Source organism: Corvus hawaiiensis, chromosome Z (assembly GCF_020740725.1).
Source record: "Corvus hawaiiensis isolate bCorHaw1 chromosome Z, bCorHaw1.pri.cur, whole genome shotgun sequence".
NCBI lineage: Eukaryota > Metazoa > Chordata > Aves > Passeriformes > Corvidae > Corvus > Corvus hawaiiensis.
Window position 1 is genome coordinate 60,517,358 of NC_063255.1, and position 18,891 is coordinate 60,536,248.

Here is an 18,891-nt window from a genome sequence, read left to right on the forward strand (position 1 = left end):
GTACTACACCATCTCCAGAGGTATCTGCCAGTTTCAGCCACCCTGTGATTTTCTTTGATTCTGTTATTAATTTGCTTGTCCTGTGCTCCCAAGTATTCAAAATCAACCCCATGGTAATCAAAAAAACTGTTAAAAGAAAAAAAATTAATTTCTGATCAAAATATTTATTAACATGCTTACTCTAAGCAGCAAACAATAAACACCCTACAAGACAGACACCTGTCTGTCACTGCAGCAGGATAAGGATGTCAAGTCCTCAGAAAAATTTTCGTCCTGGGTGAGGACAGAACAGAAGAAATAACCAAAAATTACTAATTAAATGTAACAATGATGAGTGACATCTAAAATATAAATGCCATTATACACACCCATACATGTATACAGGCATCTATACATACATATAGATATATAAAATACATACATCTACACATAAAATATAAATTACATGTAAACATGTACATACATAGATTTAAATAGATGTACAAACAAGCACATGCTGATAAAATGTTTCAACACACCATACACCTCAAAGAAACACAATTTTAAGAAAAAAGTCACCATCAGCAACAGTAATTGAAAAAACAACACTGTCAGCTAAGACCCAAGCTGAAACACTCAAGTCTACTTTTTTCCACCACCCCCACATTTTCCATAAACTAACACACTACAATACTGAGAGCTTTTAACTCCATTTAAGAGCAAAGAAGAAATTTACAGACCTGCACTCTTCAAGCAACAAGAAAGGTTGTGCTATGAAAAACAGTCTGGTCTTTCTCAAGTCAAAACAGAAGAGCATTACTAAATTATTTCAGTCACTGAAGTAAGACTGTTGTTACGGTAACCTTAGTAGACTTTGCTCTCAGCATTGCAAGGTTGATGCTACATGAAGACACCACAAAGCAGACTGCAGAAAGACTCAGAGATTTGGCACCTTGTTCTACCAGTAACAATATTTAAGTCATTACTGTTGCTAAGGGTATAGAGACAGCTCTGGTGCTTGAATCTGACATTTCCTTCTATCCCTAAAACATAACAATAAATAAAACCTTTCTGTTCCTGTATGCCCCTACCAATGGTTTTAGAGTAACCTGTGGCTTCCTAGAGACGTAAATGAAATGAGTAGCTATTGTCATTCCACAAGCTATATAACTGTGCTACAAACAGAATTAAAAACACACCCATCACTTCAAGCGATGTTTCTTAACTTTGTTTCACCACCACAATTTTAGTGAATATACTGGGACTTTGAGCACCGCAGCTGCCCCTGTCATCAAGGGAATAGAAGATGGTTTGGGGTAATTCAAGAATCTCTAGGTTCCATTGCCTGCAGTTTAAAAATACAGCACAGTGACAGGTCCTACAAATTATGACTTCTCATGGAAATGGCATAAATACTACAAAATGGTTTGCGGCACACAGCAGAGAATTACCTGAAGAATCCAAGAGCAGCAAATTAAGACCTGAGTAAAAACCTGACTGTCTCATAATTTATAGCACAAAAATTAAGAGCAACTGCATTGGAAGGGGTGGTGGGCAGGGTGGGGGAGTAAGATTAGCAATATTATTACAAAAAAATTAGTTGGAAAATTATCAGGGATACCTTTGGACTAGATACAATTCAAAAGCATGAAGACATGGCTCACATTTCCACTAAAAATGCAGGGGCAAGAAATTCAAATTCATTTTAGAGTAGATTTTACTACCTTTGCAAGCAGTTTAATATTTCCTCAATAACAATGACAGCAAGGCTCAAGTCTCAAAATGTCAAGCAAACCTCTCCAGTCTGATGTTCAGAGCTTCACCAGAGCTCTGTGTCAGACCACAAAGTTCTAGACCCTAGTATTTAGCATAATTTTAAAGCAAAAATCACCAAGTTTGATAACATGAAAATGGAAAGGTTACCAGGGACTCTAAAGAGATCCAGAAAATTTGTACTGAATGCAAACACGAAAAATAAAACAAGAACATGCATTTTACAAGTAATTGAGAAGTTTGAAATTAAATCTAGTAAGGTCAAGAGTGCTTTGCAAAAATTAAGCCAAAGAAGAAAGGTAGTGGCTTCTTGAAGACATTCACTATGCAGGATGGATCCTGTAAATCCTGTTTTTTCTCTGGTCCTAGAAAATTTATCTTCCACACCTCATAATTATGTGGCAGACTCTTACTGACACATGGCAGTATTTTCAGAAATATCTTTTTATTCTGTAGGACCAGAGTTACACTGCAGTGTTTCTTCAAAGTCTGATCTCTGCTAATTTGCTGAAGAAAACGATTCTCTTGATGTCTACAGACACATTTACTGTTAAACTAAAAAAACCTCTTGCTGGCAAACTGACAGATATGCACAACACAGGAAGTTGTGAATGCACAAGAAACAGAGCACTAGCCCAGTATGCACATATTCCCTTGGAGACTTCCTTTTCCAATTGAATTTAGCACCTAGTGAAAAATTTTGGACAGTGTCACCAAGGTGTCAGCAGAAGGTGTATTTTTCTGAATCTGCTTATGGTGCATATGAAAGAAGACACCAAATGAAGGAAGCCAGTTGCCTTTCTTTCTTCTTCCAGAGCTTGTTTCTAACAATTTCAATTGTGTTCCTGCTCTGTTTTCACTGAATGGAAGGTTGGGGACAGTAGGAAGGCAAAAACCAGGGAGACAGAGCACTGGTGAGAACAGATACGTTTCCAAGTTAGATTGTCTTTTCAGCTCTAAAGTTTGAAATTGATAATGGGAAACTGAAGATAGTAAGGAGAATGGGGTATTTTCCACACTATTTGTCAAAGAATTTTCTGCCAGTATCAAATGAAAACCAAGCATTCAATGTGATACTTTTATAAGACTAAGTTTTAAACTGATTAAAAAAACCCAGTAACCATAAAAAGGAAAAATTAAATGCTTTCATTGTGAAGTCAACACAGTTGTAAGACCTTGGCCTAGATGTGAAGATGGAAAGGCTTCATTTTCTCCTCAGATTTTTTCCCTTAACTGAGGAGTTGTTACTTTAACTTAAATAAGAGTTTGTCTTTTGTTTACAAAGACCTGCATAATTTTCACTATTTTTTTTCATTGAGAAACAACAGAAAATTAGTTTTCTCTACATACTGACATCTCCGGAGGATTAGGAGAAATTTCAATATTCTGTACTGTAAAAGTACAGACTATTTGCAATTCTTAGTATGTATTGCTAACTACTGGAACTGTGAATTTTACAAAATATAAGTGTAAGCCTTCTTTCTTCATAACAGAAATGTCAACAAGAAATTTGTAGCTGAAGTTCATTGAGAAAGATTAGCAGAAAGAAGTTAGCAGACAATGAATTATATTGATCAAACATATACATAAAGACATGTGAAGTGTAATTCACATACTAGTGATATCAAAAATACTATTATTCATTGCAATACCACTAAGTGTCTAGGTAGGAAAACATTAAAGCATACAAAAAACCCCATCTGATTGATTTACTGTTTTCCTTAAATTTAGAGGACTGGTTATATGGAAAAAAACACAGAAAAAGACTTACTTTAAAATAAGTATGCTGTTCATCTCTTTATTACCTCATGTTCAGACCTTATGTTCAAAAATGCCCTTATTTTAATTCCGTATTTTAATGAGATGTTTGTGCCAAATTCTAAGAGGTTGTTTTGTAGTGAATAACAAAGAACATATTTTGAGAAATTTGAAGTTCAATGATTTGGCCAACTCAGATTGCAATATCCTAAGCTGAAACCAGCAAGCAGTAAGTTTGTTAATTTGATTACTTGACTAAAATGCCTTCTTTTCTGTCCTCACACATATATATTTTTCTGAGAATAATTTCAGGAGATAAATTCTATTAGTCCATTGCTGAATTTCACAAATGCTACTGATTTCCTCTTTCAATACAATTTCCCAATAAGCTTGCCCATGTTTATTGACTTTTTTAAACCAAACTGGTATTATTCCTTTTAAACATGAATAAAACAAGACATCAGTTTTCTTGTAAAGATTTCAACAAGATGACAATTTAGGTCAGATGCATCAAAAATCATATTTCTTGGTTTTTGTTTTTTTCCCCAAAAAACATGTAGATAGTGACTCCTGATAGAAAGAATATTTGTGCTTGGAAAGTAAAGAGAAGTATCCATACCAATTACTTCTACTTCCCAACTGCAGCTCTTCAGGCAAAACGTCAATTTAAAGGAATATTGAAGGGAATATTATTTATCTATCATAGAAGTTAAACACTGTGTATGCCTCTGAAATTAAGAAGTAAAAAACGGGCAATTTCCTGACAATCCACTTAAAGTTACCAATTATCTTCTGACATTACCTTCATTCTGGAGAATTCAGTAGTCTTTTCAATTCATGTAATTCATTCTGTCCTTTACTTCTTTTCAAAGACACAAATAATGCAGCACTAATCTTACAGATTCAGTGTGAAGAAATAGTGTGTGAGACCTAAGATAAAGCTTAAATCATTGCACTTTAAACCTTTAGCACAGGCCTATGTAGACTTTTGCTGACTTGTCAGATATGACTCTAATTAAAAAGTTAAACTTGGGCTTAAAGCCTTTTCAAGTTTAGGGCATTTAGCATTTCTAATTAATGTTTATGTCACTAATCATAATGGTTACTTTGTTACTTTCAGTAGAGATTGGTAGTTCTCTGACCCAAAGCTAATTAGAGAACTGTAATGTTTTAAGTCTATCACTACTCAAAAACTGGTAAGATACAGCAAGAGTCAAAATGTATCAGAACGAGTCTACATAAACTGGTAGACTTCCAAAAGCCTTAGGTCTTGTGCAACAGAATGTTAAAACACACTGTTGCACATCTCTAATGCATGATACTGCTTTGTAAGTGGAACAACAGTCCTTTTGAGAGGATTCAGACTTGAAGTCATTATGAAATACTTACTTAGCTTTGACCTCATCACAATCCTTTTGGAAAAGTTCTTCCTCTTTCACAGCTACCTGAGATGACAAGTTACAGCATATACTGTGCAAACTTTTTATTTGTTGTCTTGTCTCTGCTAAATCAGTTTCCAAATTCTGCAAAGAAAGTATTTGAAATTCATTAAAGCTAATGCAGAAGAAATAATTAAAATCTACTATGCAAGTTATCTATGTAAATAGATATATAGATGTCCATATATATGTCCATATATATACATATAGATGTAAATAGATAAATAGATGTCCATACATACATGCATACACTTATTGTGGTCTAAGCAAATACATATAGGTATATGAGCATGTATGAAAAATGTGAAATACCAGAAAAAAATGCGCGTTTCCAATTTTAGGTGGCCACAACTTCTTTACTCTAAGAAGTTTTCCTTAGTTCAATTGCTGGATGTGGAAGGAGGATCCTGAATTAAATCTTTGCAAAACAGTAGTTCCCTATTTAACTACTGAACTGATTAAACCTTGTTTTCTATGTAGAAGCTCCTAAAAAAAAGCAGCTATGCATTCATTGTTTTCAGCTCTCAGAAGAATTTACAATATTGTGTATATGAACTAAGAACCACAGATACAGATTCATTTTTGAGACTGCTTGTTGAACCTGCTCTTATTTTGATCTGTTAATACAATGCAAGGAATAGTTTATTCAGGAAAAGAAACAGCATACAAGAAAACTTCTGAAAGTGCTCACTGAAAACAGTGTAAACAAGCAAGGCTCTGCCTTTTGCCCTAAGCTAGAAGTTAGTCAGCAAATTGTGAAGGTGTATCCAGGAAACACAGCAGTAAGGCACCTTACTCAAGCAAGACTTCAATCTCTACATAAACCTTGCCAGAGTTCCCTCAGAAGAGCACATCAGTCCTCAGGAAGCTTTGTATGACTGTTCTCCCCAGAGTGTTTTGAGGCAAGAATGGAAATACAAATACTACAGCAACATCTAGAACAGAATTTCAGACGCTGGCAACAGCCTTAGACCTGCTTTGGAATCATGCTACTCACAGATGCAACCACTCGTTCTCAGTAAGGCAAATATTCAATGATTCATTAATAATTTAAAATAAAAGCCTCCTAGTAGAATATCATCCCTAATCTACTGCCAAGAGTGCATTAGTTTTCCATTTACATACCGACTTCGTTAGAGACATAAAGAAATGTATATTTTTCCCTTTCAGCAATATCTCAAATACTGAGGTTATCAAAATATTTCTATAACTGAAAAGTGAATAATTAAATTCTAAATAAAATTCCTTAAAATTGCATAAAAATGTCTTATAAGTATTTAGATGTATGAGAAGTGTACTACAATCAAATTCCATGAAATTTTACAAGAACTGTGATGTCCTGTTAATAACAGTAACATTGATGTAAGGAAATACCAAAATTCACAGGTGAATGAGGTAGGAAATTAATTTGTTTCTTGACAAATATCAGGCTATATACTTGGTGTACCCAACAAAGGAGTCACCATTCAATGTCAAAGGCTAGGTAAAAAACCTTATTTTTCCTTGAATAACGAAAAAATCAAAATGATAGGAGACAGTTCACTATCAACATATGAAGAAATTTTTTTAATGTAATGAGGTATTTGTAACTTGCAGACAAATAATTGTAGGGTTTCTCCTCAGTATTTTTCTCCTCTGCAGCTAAAGGTATTGAATATGTGAACAAAAACTGTAATAGTTCATATATTCTGTGAATAAATTCTATATGACTATTTTTAATACCACACTATAGAGTTGCAGAGGTTTTCCATGGAAGGGATGAAAAAAATCTAACGTTACCAGTGCTGTAAGTTCCTGTCACCCATTGCACGGTACAATACAGAGAATACGTAACACATTATTTTGTCATAAATACAACTTTAGAAGTTATCTAATGGCAGAATTTAAAATTATAAAAAAGTATCCTTCAGTACTTCCATTTGTGACATATGTGACTCCAGCTCTTGCTTTCAAGTAAGAAATTAATCAGGTCAATCTTTTGAACCAATTTTGAAAGCTTGAGTTTTTTGGAAGCATTACTGAAAAACATGAAAATAGGGAAAGAAAAAACTTGTTATACAAACACCTTACCTACTGAAATACTGCATACTGATGTACAAAAGCTCAGCTTAATACTGAAATCAGAAATCTAAAACAGAATCATAGAATGGTTTGGGTTAGAAAGGATCTGAAAGGTCATCTAGTTCCAGCCTCCCCACCATGGGCAGGGAGATCTACTAGGTCAGCTTGTTCAAGGCCTTATCCAACCCGGACTTAAACACTGCCAGACAGCAAGAGAAGGTGAATTTAAAAGAACTTCAAAATGAAAAGCATAAAAAACCAAGGCATGAGGCAGCACAGTTATGCCCATTATGGAGTCACTATGAATTAACACTACAGTTTTGTTATTTGTAGCTTCAAACCCGTTGAAAGTCACTTTCAAAGACAGTAGCTTTGTTTTCACGCTTTTTCCTGTTACATATTATGACAGAAGTGAGAGTAATTTTTCAAGGTCCCATCTCAATAAAACTCTCATTTTTCAGTGGAACTAAAATCGTAGGCTCCTCTTGAGAGAGATGCCTGTTTCTTTGGAAGTTCTGACCTTCAGACTTTAGAAACTTCAAGAAGTACCATGCTAACTAGGAATTAACAAAAACAAACAAACAACGCACCAGTAAGCAATTCCACTAGCTTTTACTTCACTTCCACTTAAAATCTGCCAGCCTGACATTTTTTCATCTACATACAAAACCTTTTGTGACTTGAGTTTGGGGAAAAAGTCATCTTGATAATAAACAGTAGCTTAAGTAACCTTCACCTAAAGAACAATCAAATAACTCAAATACCTAATTGATTCTTAGATAGGGAGACAGATGGCTGGTTGGCAACTTTTCCACTTGTTCACTTTTAGGATATATAGAAAACTCTGGGAAGCACAAAAGAAGCACAAAAACTTCTCAAGAACTATTTTAGGCAGAAAGCAAAGACCTAAGTCAACTTTCTGTACACTGTACATTATTTACATGAAGGTACATACAGAAAGGACAAACAATAAAACACTACTGTCAACTTTTTTGCCACCTTATCAGGTATCCTCCTGTTAACCTGTCTCACTCTGATTTCAGCTAATATGACAAAACTTTAAAGAAATGTTCTTTGAAAGGACAAACTAGCCATAGCAGATTTTCCTTTCTCTCAATTTGAAGAAGTTGAATTTTATACCCGAATTCAGGTTACAGTAGGTTAGGAAAAACAACCAGTCTTTGAAAGTGAGAAGTGGCACTTTTCTTCAATGGATATGGTTTAAAGACTGGGGGGGGGAAAAAAAAAAAAGAAAAAAAAAGGCTAATAACACTTAGTTCAGCCTCTGTACAGGCGACCATTTTTCCAAAGAAGCAATCTGTGATTTAGATGTTACATTTCTAGCATCTAATACACGTTTTAAAGGCAATGTTGGGCTAGCTCATTTTGATAAGGACTCTTTTTATTCTTTCAGATAGAGGAGACTAACTGATAACATCTGCATACAACACATCTTTAATATTGTAAAATTCCTTGTTTAGTACTAAAAAACATGTACAAAAAGATGCTGATTCAACTCCCAAATTAAAGGCTGAGAGGAAGCCAACACTCCCAGCACCCCTGGACGCAGTTCATCTCAGGCTGTCCCAATGGACGTGTACTAGTCAAGTTCCCTCAGGTATCTTCTAACACATCCATTCTTAGTACTTCACACTGAAGTCTCTCTCTAGGCACAAACTTTTGGGGATGTCTTGGAGAAGACTGAGGGAAAGACAACATTTAGTACCTCTGCTGTATCTATTACCTTTTGTAATTATAATTGTTACATTTCAGCAGCAGATCCCCATTTTCCTTGTTCAGCTTTTCACTGATAAAGCAGTGCAAGAAACTCTGGTTTTACCAGTCATTATTTGCAACTCTAAACTGCAGGTAGGTTACCACCACCCTTCCAGACAATGTTTCTCAACTCCTCCTTTACAGATTTCACTGTTTCCACTTCTTGAATACTGTTTTCCACCTGCAGCCTACACTGGAGTCTAGTGGTGAATTCTGTTTCGCCAAGCTGATCTCCTCATGCATCCACTTTTTTTCCTGAATATCACAGTGGACCATACTTGGGCTTGGAGGAAGCTGTCTTTAAAGACATGATAGTTTTTCCTGAGCTCCTTACTCTTCAAGGCTGCTTCTCACAGGATTCCACCGACAAGTTCCCGGAACAGCTGAAGACTCTGCTTCTAATTCCAGGACTCTACTGTGCTACTTTCCTTCCATCATTGTCTCAAGGTCTTGGCCTTGACAACTTCATGGTCATTATAGCCAAGACTGCCACTGATTATTATTTTCTTAATCTGTTCTTCCTTGTTTGTAAACAGCAAATCCAACTGTGTGACATCCCTGGCTGTCTCAGGCAACACCCATCCCCAGAAGTACCCTCTGTCACACTCTAGACACCAGCTGAACCTGCTTGTAAAACCCCTCTGAAATACCAACTCTACTAATTCTCATCCCTACAATCACCCAGCTCTTTCACTCATCAATGTGCCTCATCAGCCACAAAGACAGAGACATAAAACTTATTCTGTGTTCATTGAAGGGATGGGTAACAGATTTTCAATAATTTGTCCAATATTACAAGTATTACATTTGACAACTTAAAAATTATTTTATCAGTTTGGCGCACAGTAGATTTTTCTTTCCCAAGAATCAACAAATAATTTCTTCTCCTGGGAACCCTATAACGCTTTCATCATAACCAGTCCAAAGAAGTCAATTTGCAAGAACTTTACTTCCCGTGAGATCTGAATTAAGCTCTTTCAAAAGAGTTTCCATCACCATAACAATCAGAAGCATCACCAAAATTCCTAGTTCAGGAAAAAAGGGCATTTCTGGGTGACGTGTTAATTAGATAATTAAGGCAATGAATATACTTCGATAATGTAAAAGAACACAGCATTGTAAGTGTACATTAGTCATGTAAACAAAAAGAATCCACTACCTAGGTGTGTATATAGGCAGCTGTTGAACACTAAGATAGCATGTTTGTGGCTCATTTCTTGGAGGAATTTAAAAAACACTAGCCAACTTCCACCAGGAAACAGGAAAAAGTATCATCTAAATAAGAGAAAATACTCTGTACCATGTATTCAGTTATTTCCTTTTTTCGCTTTACCATAAACTATCATAAACTTTTTAATATATTCTAAGCAATAATAAGACCCATTACAGAACAGAGATCTTTGGAGGCCAGGACACAGTGTATTTGGAACTACATGTTCTTCCAAAACAATGAAGATCAAGTCTACTGCAACAAGATTATAGGTAAATAAATTACAAATCAAGAAAAAAATTGTGGTAATACTTTTAAGCTTTTATTATTTTACACACATATATATTATCTGAAAGTACAGCATCTTCTATTTTTTAATGATTACATTTTAAGATGACTATTTGAAGTCAGATTCCTGCTTTGCAGCATCAATTTTTAAAAAGCTGTGGGTCTTAAGTGATAGAATGTAAATGAATGCAAGTCCCCACTGGTAGATTTGAATATATAACTTGCTATTTAAAGAAAGTAACTTGTAGTGAAATGTCTGGAGAAGTTAATTCTCAAATAACATCTAGGAGTCCATTCCACTTCATACCTTTATTCTGGCATCATTGCCAGATGTTTCCCTATTACCGCAGGCCTGGTTCCTACGGTATATCACCGTGTCCCGCAGCCATAGGGAGGAGGAGGAGGAGAAGATCCAGCAGGCAGGAATTGTGCAGCAAGATTGATTTATTTAATTATTTTGCAAACTCTTTTATAGACTTTTTTCTTCATAGTCTAATTGGACAAAGGACCAGCCACCCCTTGGGGGTGATTGGCCAAAATCCTAAAACATCCATTATCAAAATATTTTCTACTATACCATAAACAAGACTTTCCAAGGTTGCAGGTGGCTTGGTTGTTTACATTCTCTGCTACCTCTTCTGTGAGAGAGAAAAGTCTCTCACAGACTTAGAAAAATAACAAGAAGATCCTCACTAACAGCATTTTTGTACCTACAATTCCCCCTTTTTGTTTTATAAGATAACAACCCTACTATTAATCCTAAATAGAAATCTACATCAGTTATTAATTCTAAAAATGTCCTTAAGGCTTTAACTATCTGACTCTATAACAAGAAATTCAAAATTCAGTCTCTGCTTGTGGAAGGACCATCCCAGTCTCTGCTTGTAGAAGGACCATCTGCCTGATGGTTGACATCCTGGTCATCATCAGAAGAGTCATTAGGCTGATGATCTACATTCTGGTCGCCATTTGGATGGTTGGCGCTCTGGTCATCATTTGGAGGTTGCCTGTTCTGCCTCTGCTGCCGTAGGTCAGGGCGAACGCATTTTGCAGGTAGCCACCATATCCCAGTATCTGTGGAAACGCAAGCATACCCACGACCCCAAACGATAAGCTCATGAGGGCCTTCCCACTGGTTAGTGAGTAAATTCCGTACCCAGACTTTTGCCCGGGGCAGCTGTCTGTCTGTCGCCTGCAGACTGCAAGGAGAGAAAATGATTCAGAATAACAGGATTATTTGAATTTTGTGGTACTGTAAGGTGATTAATTGTATACAAAGCTTTTGCTAGTCGGCTCTGTGGGGTTTCTCCATGCATTCCCCTTTTCTGTTTGTCCAAAACACGCTTCAAAGTACCATGAGCGTGTTCGACAATGGCTTGGCCAGTAGGAGAATGTGGGATACCAAAGGTATGATCTACACCCCATAGGTGTAAAAACTGCCGCGTCTTCTCCGAGGCGTAGGCAGGACCATTATCGGTTTTCACAGAAGCTGGCACGCCCAGGACTGAGAAAGCCAATTTCCAATGGGCAATGACATCACGGCCCTTCTCTCCAGCGTGAGCAGTAGCCCACATAGCCGAGGAGAAAGAGTGTCAATAGACACGTGCACATATTTTAGCCATCCAAATTCTGGGATGTGAGTTACATCTGTCTGCCAAATCTGCAAGGCTTTTAGCCCTCTGGGGTTTACCCCTGCTGGCAAAGGCACAAGGAGTCCGTGACAGCACAAGCGCTGACAATGTCGCGCACCTCGGTTGGCGTTAAATGAAACTGCTTCTGCAGGGTATGTGCGCTTTGATGGAAGAAACAGTGCGATGCCTTGGCTTGTGCAATTTTGTCAGGCTGAGGCCCTACCCATGCAGGGTTGGCCAGCATGTCAGTCCTGGCATTGCCTTCTGTTAGAAACCCTGGTAAATCGGTGTGGCTTCGAATGTGCAGAATGTAATATGGATGCACTCGAGCCTGAATCGCAGACCACAAGGTTTGCAACAGTGAAAACAGAGCCGCATTGTTCACCTCCTTCAGAAGTGAACAATCTAAGCGTTGGGTGATATATGCTACATAAGCAGAGTCAGTAACCAAATTCAAAGGTTCCTGTGAGAATCGCTGAAAAGCCATGGTAACAGCCCTTAGTTCAACTAACTGAGCAGAGCCTGACTTGTGTTCCTTCAGCACCTGCCATTCCGATCCCTCCTTCTAGGTAACAATGGCTTTCCCAGTTTTCCCTGAACCATCCGTAAAGACGGTGGGTCCTTGCACCAGCACTCAACTATTTCTCAGCTGCAAGGAAAGTACGGTCAGTTTTGCCAACTGCAGTAATTTATGTCTGGGCAGATGGTAAGTGATCTGCCCTGAAAAGTTTTGCAGCGCGCTTTGCAAAGGAGCACTATGGATGAGGCTCCACTCAAAGTATTCCTTTGAGATCGGAATGACAATTACTGCAGGATCCGCAGCCATCAGTTGCAAACACCGTTGACGGCATTTGATTATCAGAGAAGCGACCAATTCAAACACTGTGGTCACAGTCCTTTTTGGCTGGTGAGGCAAAAAGACCCATTCTAGGATATGCAAAGGATCAGGCCATTGTGCATTCCACTGTCCAATGATACCTGCAGGATGGAGGTCTGGAATAGTAATGAAAACAGTGATAGCAATGGAGGGATCCACTCGATAAACCTGACGAGTGGAAGCAGCCCGTTGGACCTCCTGCAGCGCTTGCCACGCTTCCGGAGTCAACTCCCGAGGTGAATTCAGATCAGGATCCCCTTTTAATGTATTAAAAAGAGGGGAAAGCTGCTTTGCAGTTAGACCTAAATAAGGTCATAACCAATTGATGACACCCAACAGCTTTTGAGCATCATTCAAGGTTTTAATCGAATCCGGGAATTGCACCTCTTGGCGTTGGATAGTTTGGTCCAAAATTTTCACTCCTAAATATTTCCAAGGAGGATGCTGTTGAACTTTCTCCGGAGCTACCTCTAATCCATAGGCATGCAGAGCAGCTGAGGCTGTATTCTCAGCAGCTCGTCCCGAGTGGATGCTGCCACCAGGATATCATCCATGTAATGGTAGCAGCGTGCATCAGGAAACTGCTTGCGAACTCCGGCTAAAGCTTGGGCGGCATACCACTGACAGATAATTGGGCTGTTCCTCATCCCTTGAGGGAGGACCTTCCATTGGTATCTCTTAGCAGGTTCAGCATTGTTAATGGCAGGCACAGTAAAGGCAAATTTTGGTTTGTCATCAGGATGCAAAGGAATTGTGGAAAAACAATCCTTTAAATCAATGATCAGGATGTCCCACTCCGTAGGAATCATGGTGGGAGAGGGCATGCCAGGCTGCAATGCCCCCATACCTTCCATTACTGCATTAACTTTCCGGAGGTCCTGCAATAACCTCCATTTCCCTGATTTCTTCTTAATTACGAAAACAGGAGTATTCCAGGGGCTAGTAGAAGGTTCAAGGTGCCCCTGTTGTAACTGTTCCTGAACCAACTGATGAAGGGCGTCTAACTTCCCTTTTGGTAGGGGCCACTGCGGCTCAAAGACTGGTGTGTTAGTCAACCACCGCAAAGGCAGTGTAGGATGCTGTGCGCCCTTACACACAGTGACCCCTGCTAAAAATTTGTCCCAATCCGTACGCCCCAAGCTGCCAACACATCCCGCCCCCAAAGGTTAAGGGAAGTGGTAGTAACATAAGGCCTAATTGTAGCTGTGTGCCCCTCTGGGTCCCTCACCATCACAGGCCGTTTGCTTAAATAGTTCTTGCTAATCCTGCGATGGCCGATCCCACCGGGGCTAAAGGCCATGAGGGAGGCCACGCAGAGAAGGATACGATAGTTACATCAGCACCCGTATCAATCAAACCTCGAAGCTGAGGCCGGGGTGGATGGGCGTTCGGCAGGACCAGGGTACAGGTCATCTGTGGCCTTTGGTCAGAGATGTCTGCAGTCCAGAAGGCCTGCAGAAGTCCCATAGATCCACTGCCGTTATCTTCGTGAGTTGGTTTTTCTATCCTGGGGACACAAGACTTAAAAGGCACTAATTTAGCAAGGCAGGTCTTTTCAGGAATAGTTACAGGGGGTTTTTGCGTGGAGACCATAGCGCAAATCTGACCTTTAAAGTCAGTGTCAATAACTCCTGAGTGCACTATGATTCCTTGATGGGCAACGTCAGGTTTTCCCATCAGCATCACACTGGATCCCTGGGCTAAGGGTCCATATGCATGCAAGGGAACCTTATAAATACCGCTAGAGTCTAAGACGACTGCGGCTGCAGTGTGGACGTCAAACCCGTCTGATCCGTGGGTGCTGTCTCTAGGGTGGCTGGGTAGGCCTGTGCCTGTACCTGTGCCACTCTCTGGGGGAGCGACTGCATCGGAGAGCAATTCCCCCTCCTTGCACCCCGGCGGAAGTTTCCCGACAAAGGCTGACCATTGGCATGAGTCCGGGATCTACAGTAGCCTGTGCAATGCCCTGGCCTGCCACACCTCTTGCACTGGGGCATTGGTGTGTTCTCTTTTTGGCTCGGCTTAGGCGGCTTCCGTTTTTTCACCTGTTTTGGTTGCTTTGGTTCACGACTAGAAGATGCGTGAACAGGCTGCAGGAACGCAGCCAAAGCAGACCTTCTCTGGTTCCCAGATCCCACCTTAGCGCAGGTTTCGACCATGTCTGTTACCTCAGGATCCCCTGGTAAGGCATCTATGATTTTTCTGCACTCCTTGTTTGCGTTATCTCTCACTAACTGCCTTAACAACATCTGTCTTAACCCGTCATCCTCAACCTGCTTCTCGAGAGAAGCAGCGACTTTCTCTACAAAAGAAAGGAATGACTCTGATTTCCCTTGAACTATTTCAGTATATCGCTTTCTGGGTGCTGACAACTCTATGGTTTTCAACAGGGCAGCCATGCCGACCTGTTGAGCTTGCTGCAGGATGCTAGAGGGCAAGTTACCCTGTAGACTGGGATCAGAGAAGGGACCAGTCCCCATCAAAGCATCCACTCCTGCTGTCTGTCTAGGATCAGCAGCAGGGAGCTGCAAATTTGCTAATGCAGTCTTGTCGGCCAGCCTTCTCCAGGCTTTCTCAAAAACTGTAAATTGTACAGGTTGAAACAGAATTTGACCTAAGTGTCTGATATCAAATGGAGAAAGCAAATCTGTATTTATCACCCTTATTATTTGCATAACCTCAGCAGAACCTAGCCCATATTGTGCCACCTTGGATTGGAGGTCCTGGGCAACTTTCCAAGCAATTACCTCATGCTTGTCATGCTCCCCTGAATCTGGGAGAGCCTTATACACTGATAAAGCTCGGATCTCTTTTGGGGAACCAGTACCATCCTGAACTTCTGGCACAGCCTGTGGATGGAGTGTAACAGCTCCCCGGTTACCCCCAGAATCCTCAGATCTATTTGGCAGTCCAAGGATTTCTAATAACCTCCAGTCACCCTCCCCCAATGCTTGCACCTTAAGAGACTCTAGAAAGCGATTATAATGCGTCGGACGCACTGTTACCGTGCAGTCCGGAAAGGTCCAGGGGCGAGACCGGCGCAGCCTTTTTCTTCACCGCGCGGCTACAGCCGCCTGACGACCTGGAGCCAGAACCTCATCTGCCTCACTGCCTGACGAGGAATCATCAGGCAAAGGCAACTTTGGGGTGCTGGGAGGGAACAGAAATGTACGGGGGGGGGGGCACTTTGGCTAAGTTCGCCAGAGCCAGAACAGACAGGACAGACTGCAGCTGGCTGCGCGGCAGTTTTTACAGCAGTCTCTTTACGGGAGGCCGTCTCGGCCAGATCTGACCAAGCCGGTACTGAAGCTGAAGCTGACTCTGGGGCTACGGCTGCGCCCGGCGCCGCGCTCGTCTCCCACACAGCAGCCGCGTTCGGTGCGGTCGCCACTTCCGCTGCTGTTTCGCGCTCTCCGGGCGCGCTCGGCGCCGCCGTCTCTGGCCGGCGCTCCGCGGACGCGCCCGGCGCCGCTGCCGGTCCGTTCTCTGCGGATGCTCCCGGCGCCGCCGCCTCTGCCCGCCGCTCAGCAGCCACTGCCGCTTTCGGGTTTTCCTGCGGCAGTGCTGTTCCCGATTTCGCCGCCGGCCGCGCCGTTTCTCGGCTCGGAGCCGCGGCTCCCGCTTCTGGCGGGGGGAGCGGGGTGGGCGCAGGCGGCGCGGACAGCATGGCCAGCGCTGGCGCCGCTTGCGGCGCGGGCTCGGGCATTCGCCGCTCTAACAGGCTGAGCAAGTCCTCCATCCTTCGGGATAGGTTTCGTAGCTCTGTCAGAAAGGGCAAATGCTGCATAAAAAAGTCCATGGTTCGGTTCTGCGACTGCGCAGAACAGTCCAGCGCCAGGGAGGGCAGCAGGCCATAGCCAGGCAGTCCCGGGGGAGGCACGCCCGGCGCAACGCCCGCTAAGTTAGATCCAGGTGCATATGGAACCGAACTAGGAGGCCCTCTGGGTGTCCAAGTTGCTAAGCCACGGATCTGTGGCCCTGGATAAGCCGTGGCTGCCGTCCAGCCGAACGGCAAGGCAGGCTGTGCACCCTGCCTCTGCCCTGACCCCCCCGCCTCTGGCGGCGCGGGGTTCCTGGGGGCTGCGGAGTCCTGAGACTGTGCAGGGTGAGCCGGCGCAGGCTCTGCCTGTGGAGCCGGGGGGGTTATTCCAAATCCACCATCATCTGCCTCGGAAGCCCAGTCAGCAGGGCCCCCCTCGGACATTCCTCCGTCACTCATCACCGAGACAGGCGATCCAGCCCTGCTATCACAGTCAAGGGCTGTCAGCAGAATAAATAACGACTGCCAGGTTTTGTATAATTCTAACGCTGCCGGCTCCCCAGTCGGGAGCATGTGTCGGACAGCAGAGCCGAGTTCTTGCCATAAGGAAAAGTCCAGGGCAGTATCTCTGTCCATGGAAATCCCTTTTAAAGTAGCCCAGTCTAATAATTCCCGAACTTAGTTTTCAGGAATGGAGGTGTGCAATATGCTAAACACACCCTTCCAGACCAGTACGACAGCATCGTTCTGTGAGCCGCTGTTCGCCATTTCTCAGTTCTGTCGGACCTCCCGGTCCCGGGGGTAAAAGGAACAGCGTACCTCTACAGGAATTCGGCTTGGCTCGCAGCAGCAGGACACGTCAGAGAGTGCAAATCACGTCGGGCAGCACCAAATATTACCGCGGGCCTGGTTCCTACGGTATATCACCGTGTCCCGCAGCCATAGGGAGGACGAGGAGGAGAAGATCCAGCAGGCAGGAATTGTGCAGCAAGATTGATTTATTTAATTATTTTGCAAACTCTTTTATAGACTTTCTTCTTCATAGTCTAATTGGACAAAGGACCAGCCACCCCTTGGGGGTGATTGGCCAAAATCCTAGAACATCCATTATCAAAATATTTTCTACTATACCATAAACAAGACTTTCCAAGGTTGCGGGTGGCTTGGTTGTTTACATTCCCTGCTACCTCTTCTGTGAGAGAGAAAAGTCTCTCACGGACTTAGAAAAATAACAAGAAGATCCTCACTAACAGCATTTTTGTACCTACATTTCCCTTTTCCATTGTGCCTCCTGTTTCCTCAGTTTCTCCAGGTCACTTAGCAGGTCAGCACAGCATATATTTAATTCCTTATTTTCCTCCTCCAGGTTTTTTATAACCAGTCTGTTTTGCTCTTCCTTCTTTCGTGCACACTCCTCAGTGTCCTGTAGAACAGTACCACAAGGGCCGATAAACAAAAAAGTGAGAACTAATCAGCAAATATAAACTGTGCAGTTTTACCCTCACAGCAGCTTCTTCTATATTTGATGGCCAAGGTCACCTGTGTACTTTTATTGGCCTCTTTCATGCAGGTGGATGGGTCATATTTTTTAGCTGGATGACAGCTGTGATGAGTACACATTTGCAAAGAGCCCATTAATTGATCAAGCTGCCTTTGATGCTGTCCCCAGCTATTTTTGAGACCCACACAGACATATCCTCCCAGACCTCAGCTTTATCAATTAATAATGCCAGTCCCATCAGAATCTAATTACAAGAAGCCACATCTTCACACTTCTACTTTCTTTGCTCCATTTCCATCATTAACTATTTATCTGAAAGTTACAAGCTTGGATTCTTGGCTTTAAAGCATCTTTCTCAGTTGGCATGTGAGAAAACGGTAAGGTATAGCAAGGCTTAAGGCAATTTTTTCTCCAAGCTTGTCACTTTCTGTGCCACAAAGGCTGACACTGCTTAAAGAAGTACTTCAAAGCTACAGTCTTACAAAACTATGTACAAGTCAATATACCTTAAGTTCTTGGCTTTTATCTTTAAATTTCCGGTTCAAGTTACCGAATTCATTCTTCAAACGGGTATTTTCCTCATCCACAGCACTTTTTCTCTGCATTAAGCTGTTTATCTCCTGCTGCTGTCCTGTGAGTCTCTATTTAAAAAAAAAAAAAATTTGTTCATAGACAAAAAGCAAATGCAGAAGAGCATGCATGTCCTGTGTTTTAGGCCTATGAAATGTAACTATCTGACATATGCAGTTTTTACAGCATTATTTTAATTCATTAGTACTTTAATCATACTCAAAGCTGAATGACTGTAAGACACAGTAATGCAAATGAGGAACCAAAT

At 41.5% G+C, this 18,891-nt stretch overlaps 1 protein-coding gene across 1 annotated transcript in view; it reads right to left on the reverse strand.

The window, feature by feature from the left end:
* CNTLN (centlein) overlaps positions 1-18,891 on the reverse strand; it is a 189,935-nt gene that overhangs the window by 137,404 nt on the left and 33,640 nt on the right. The window contains 4 exon segments of the mRNA XM_048292410.1: positions 4,900-5,033; positions 10,592-10,622; positions 17,821-17,975; positions 18,560-18,694. Of these exon segments, the coding sequence (XP_048148367.1) occupies positions 4,900-5,033; positions 10,592-10,622; positions 17,821-17,975; positions 18,560-18,694 (455 nt within the window).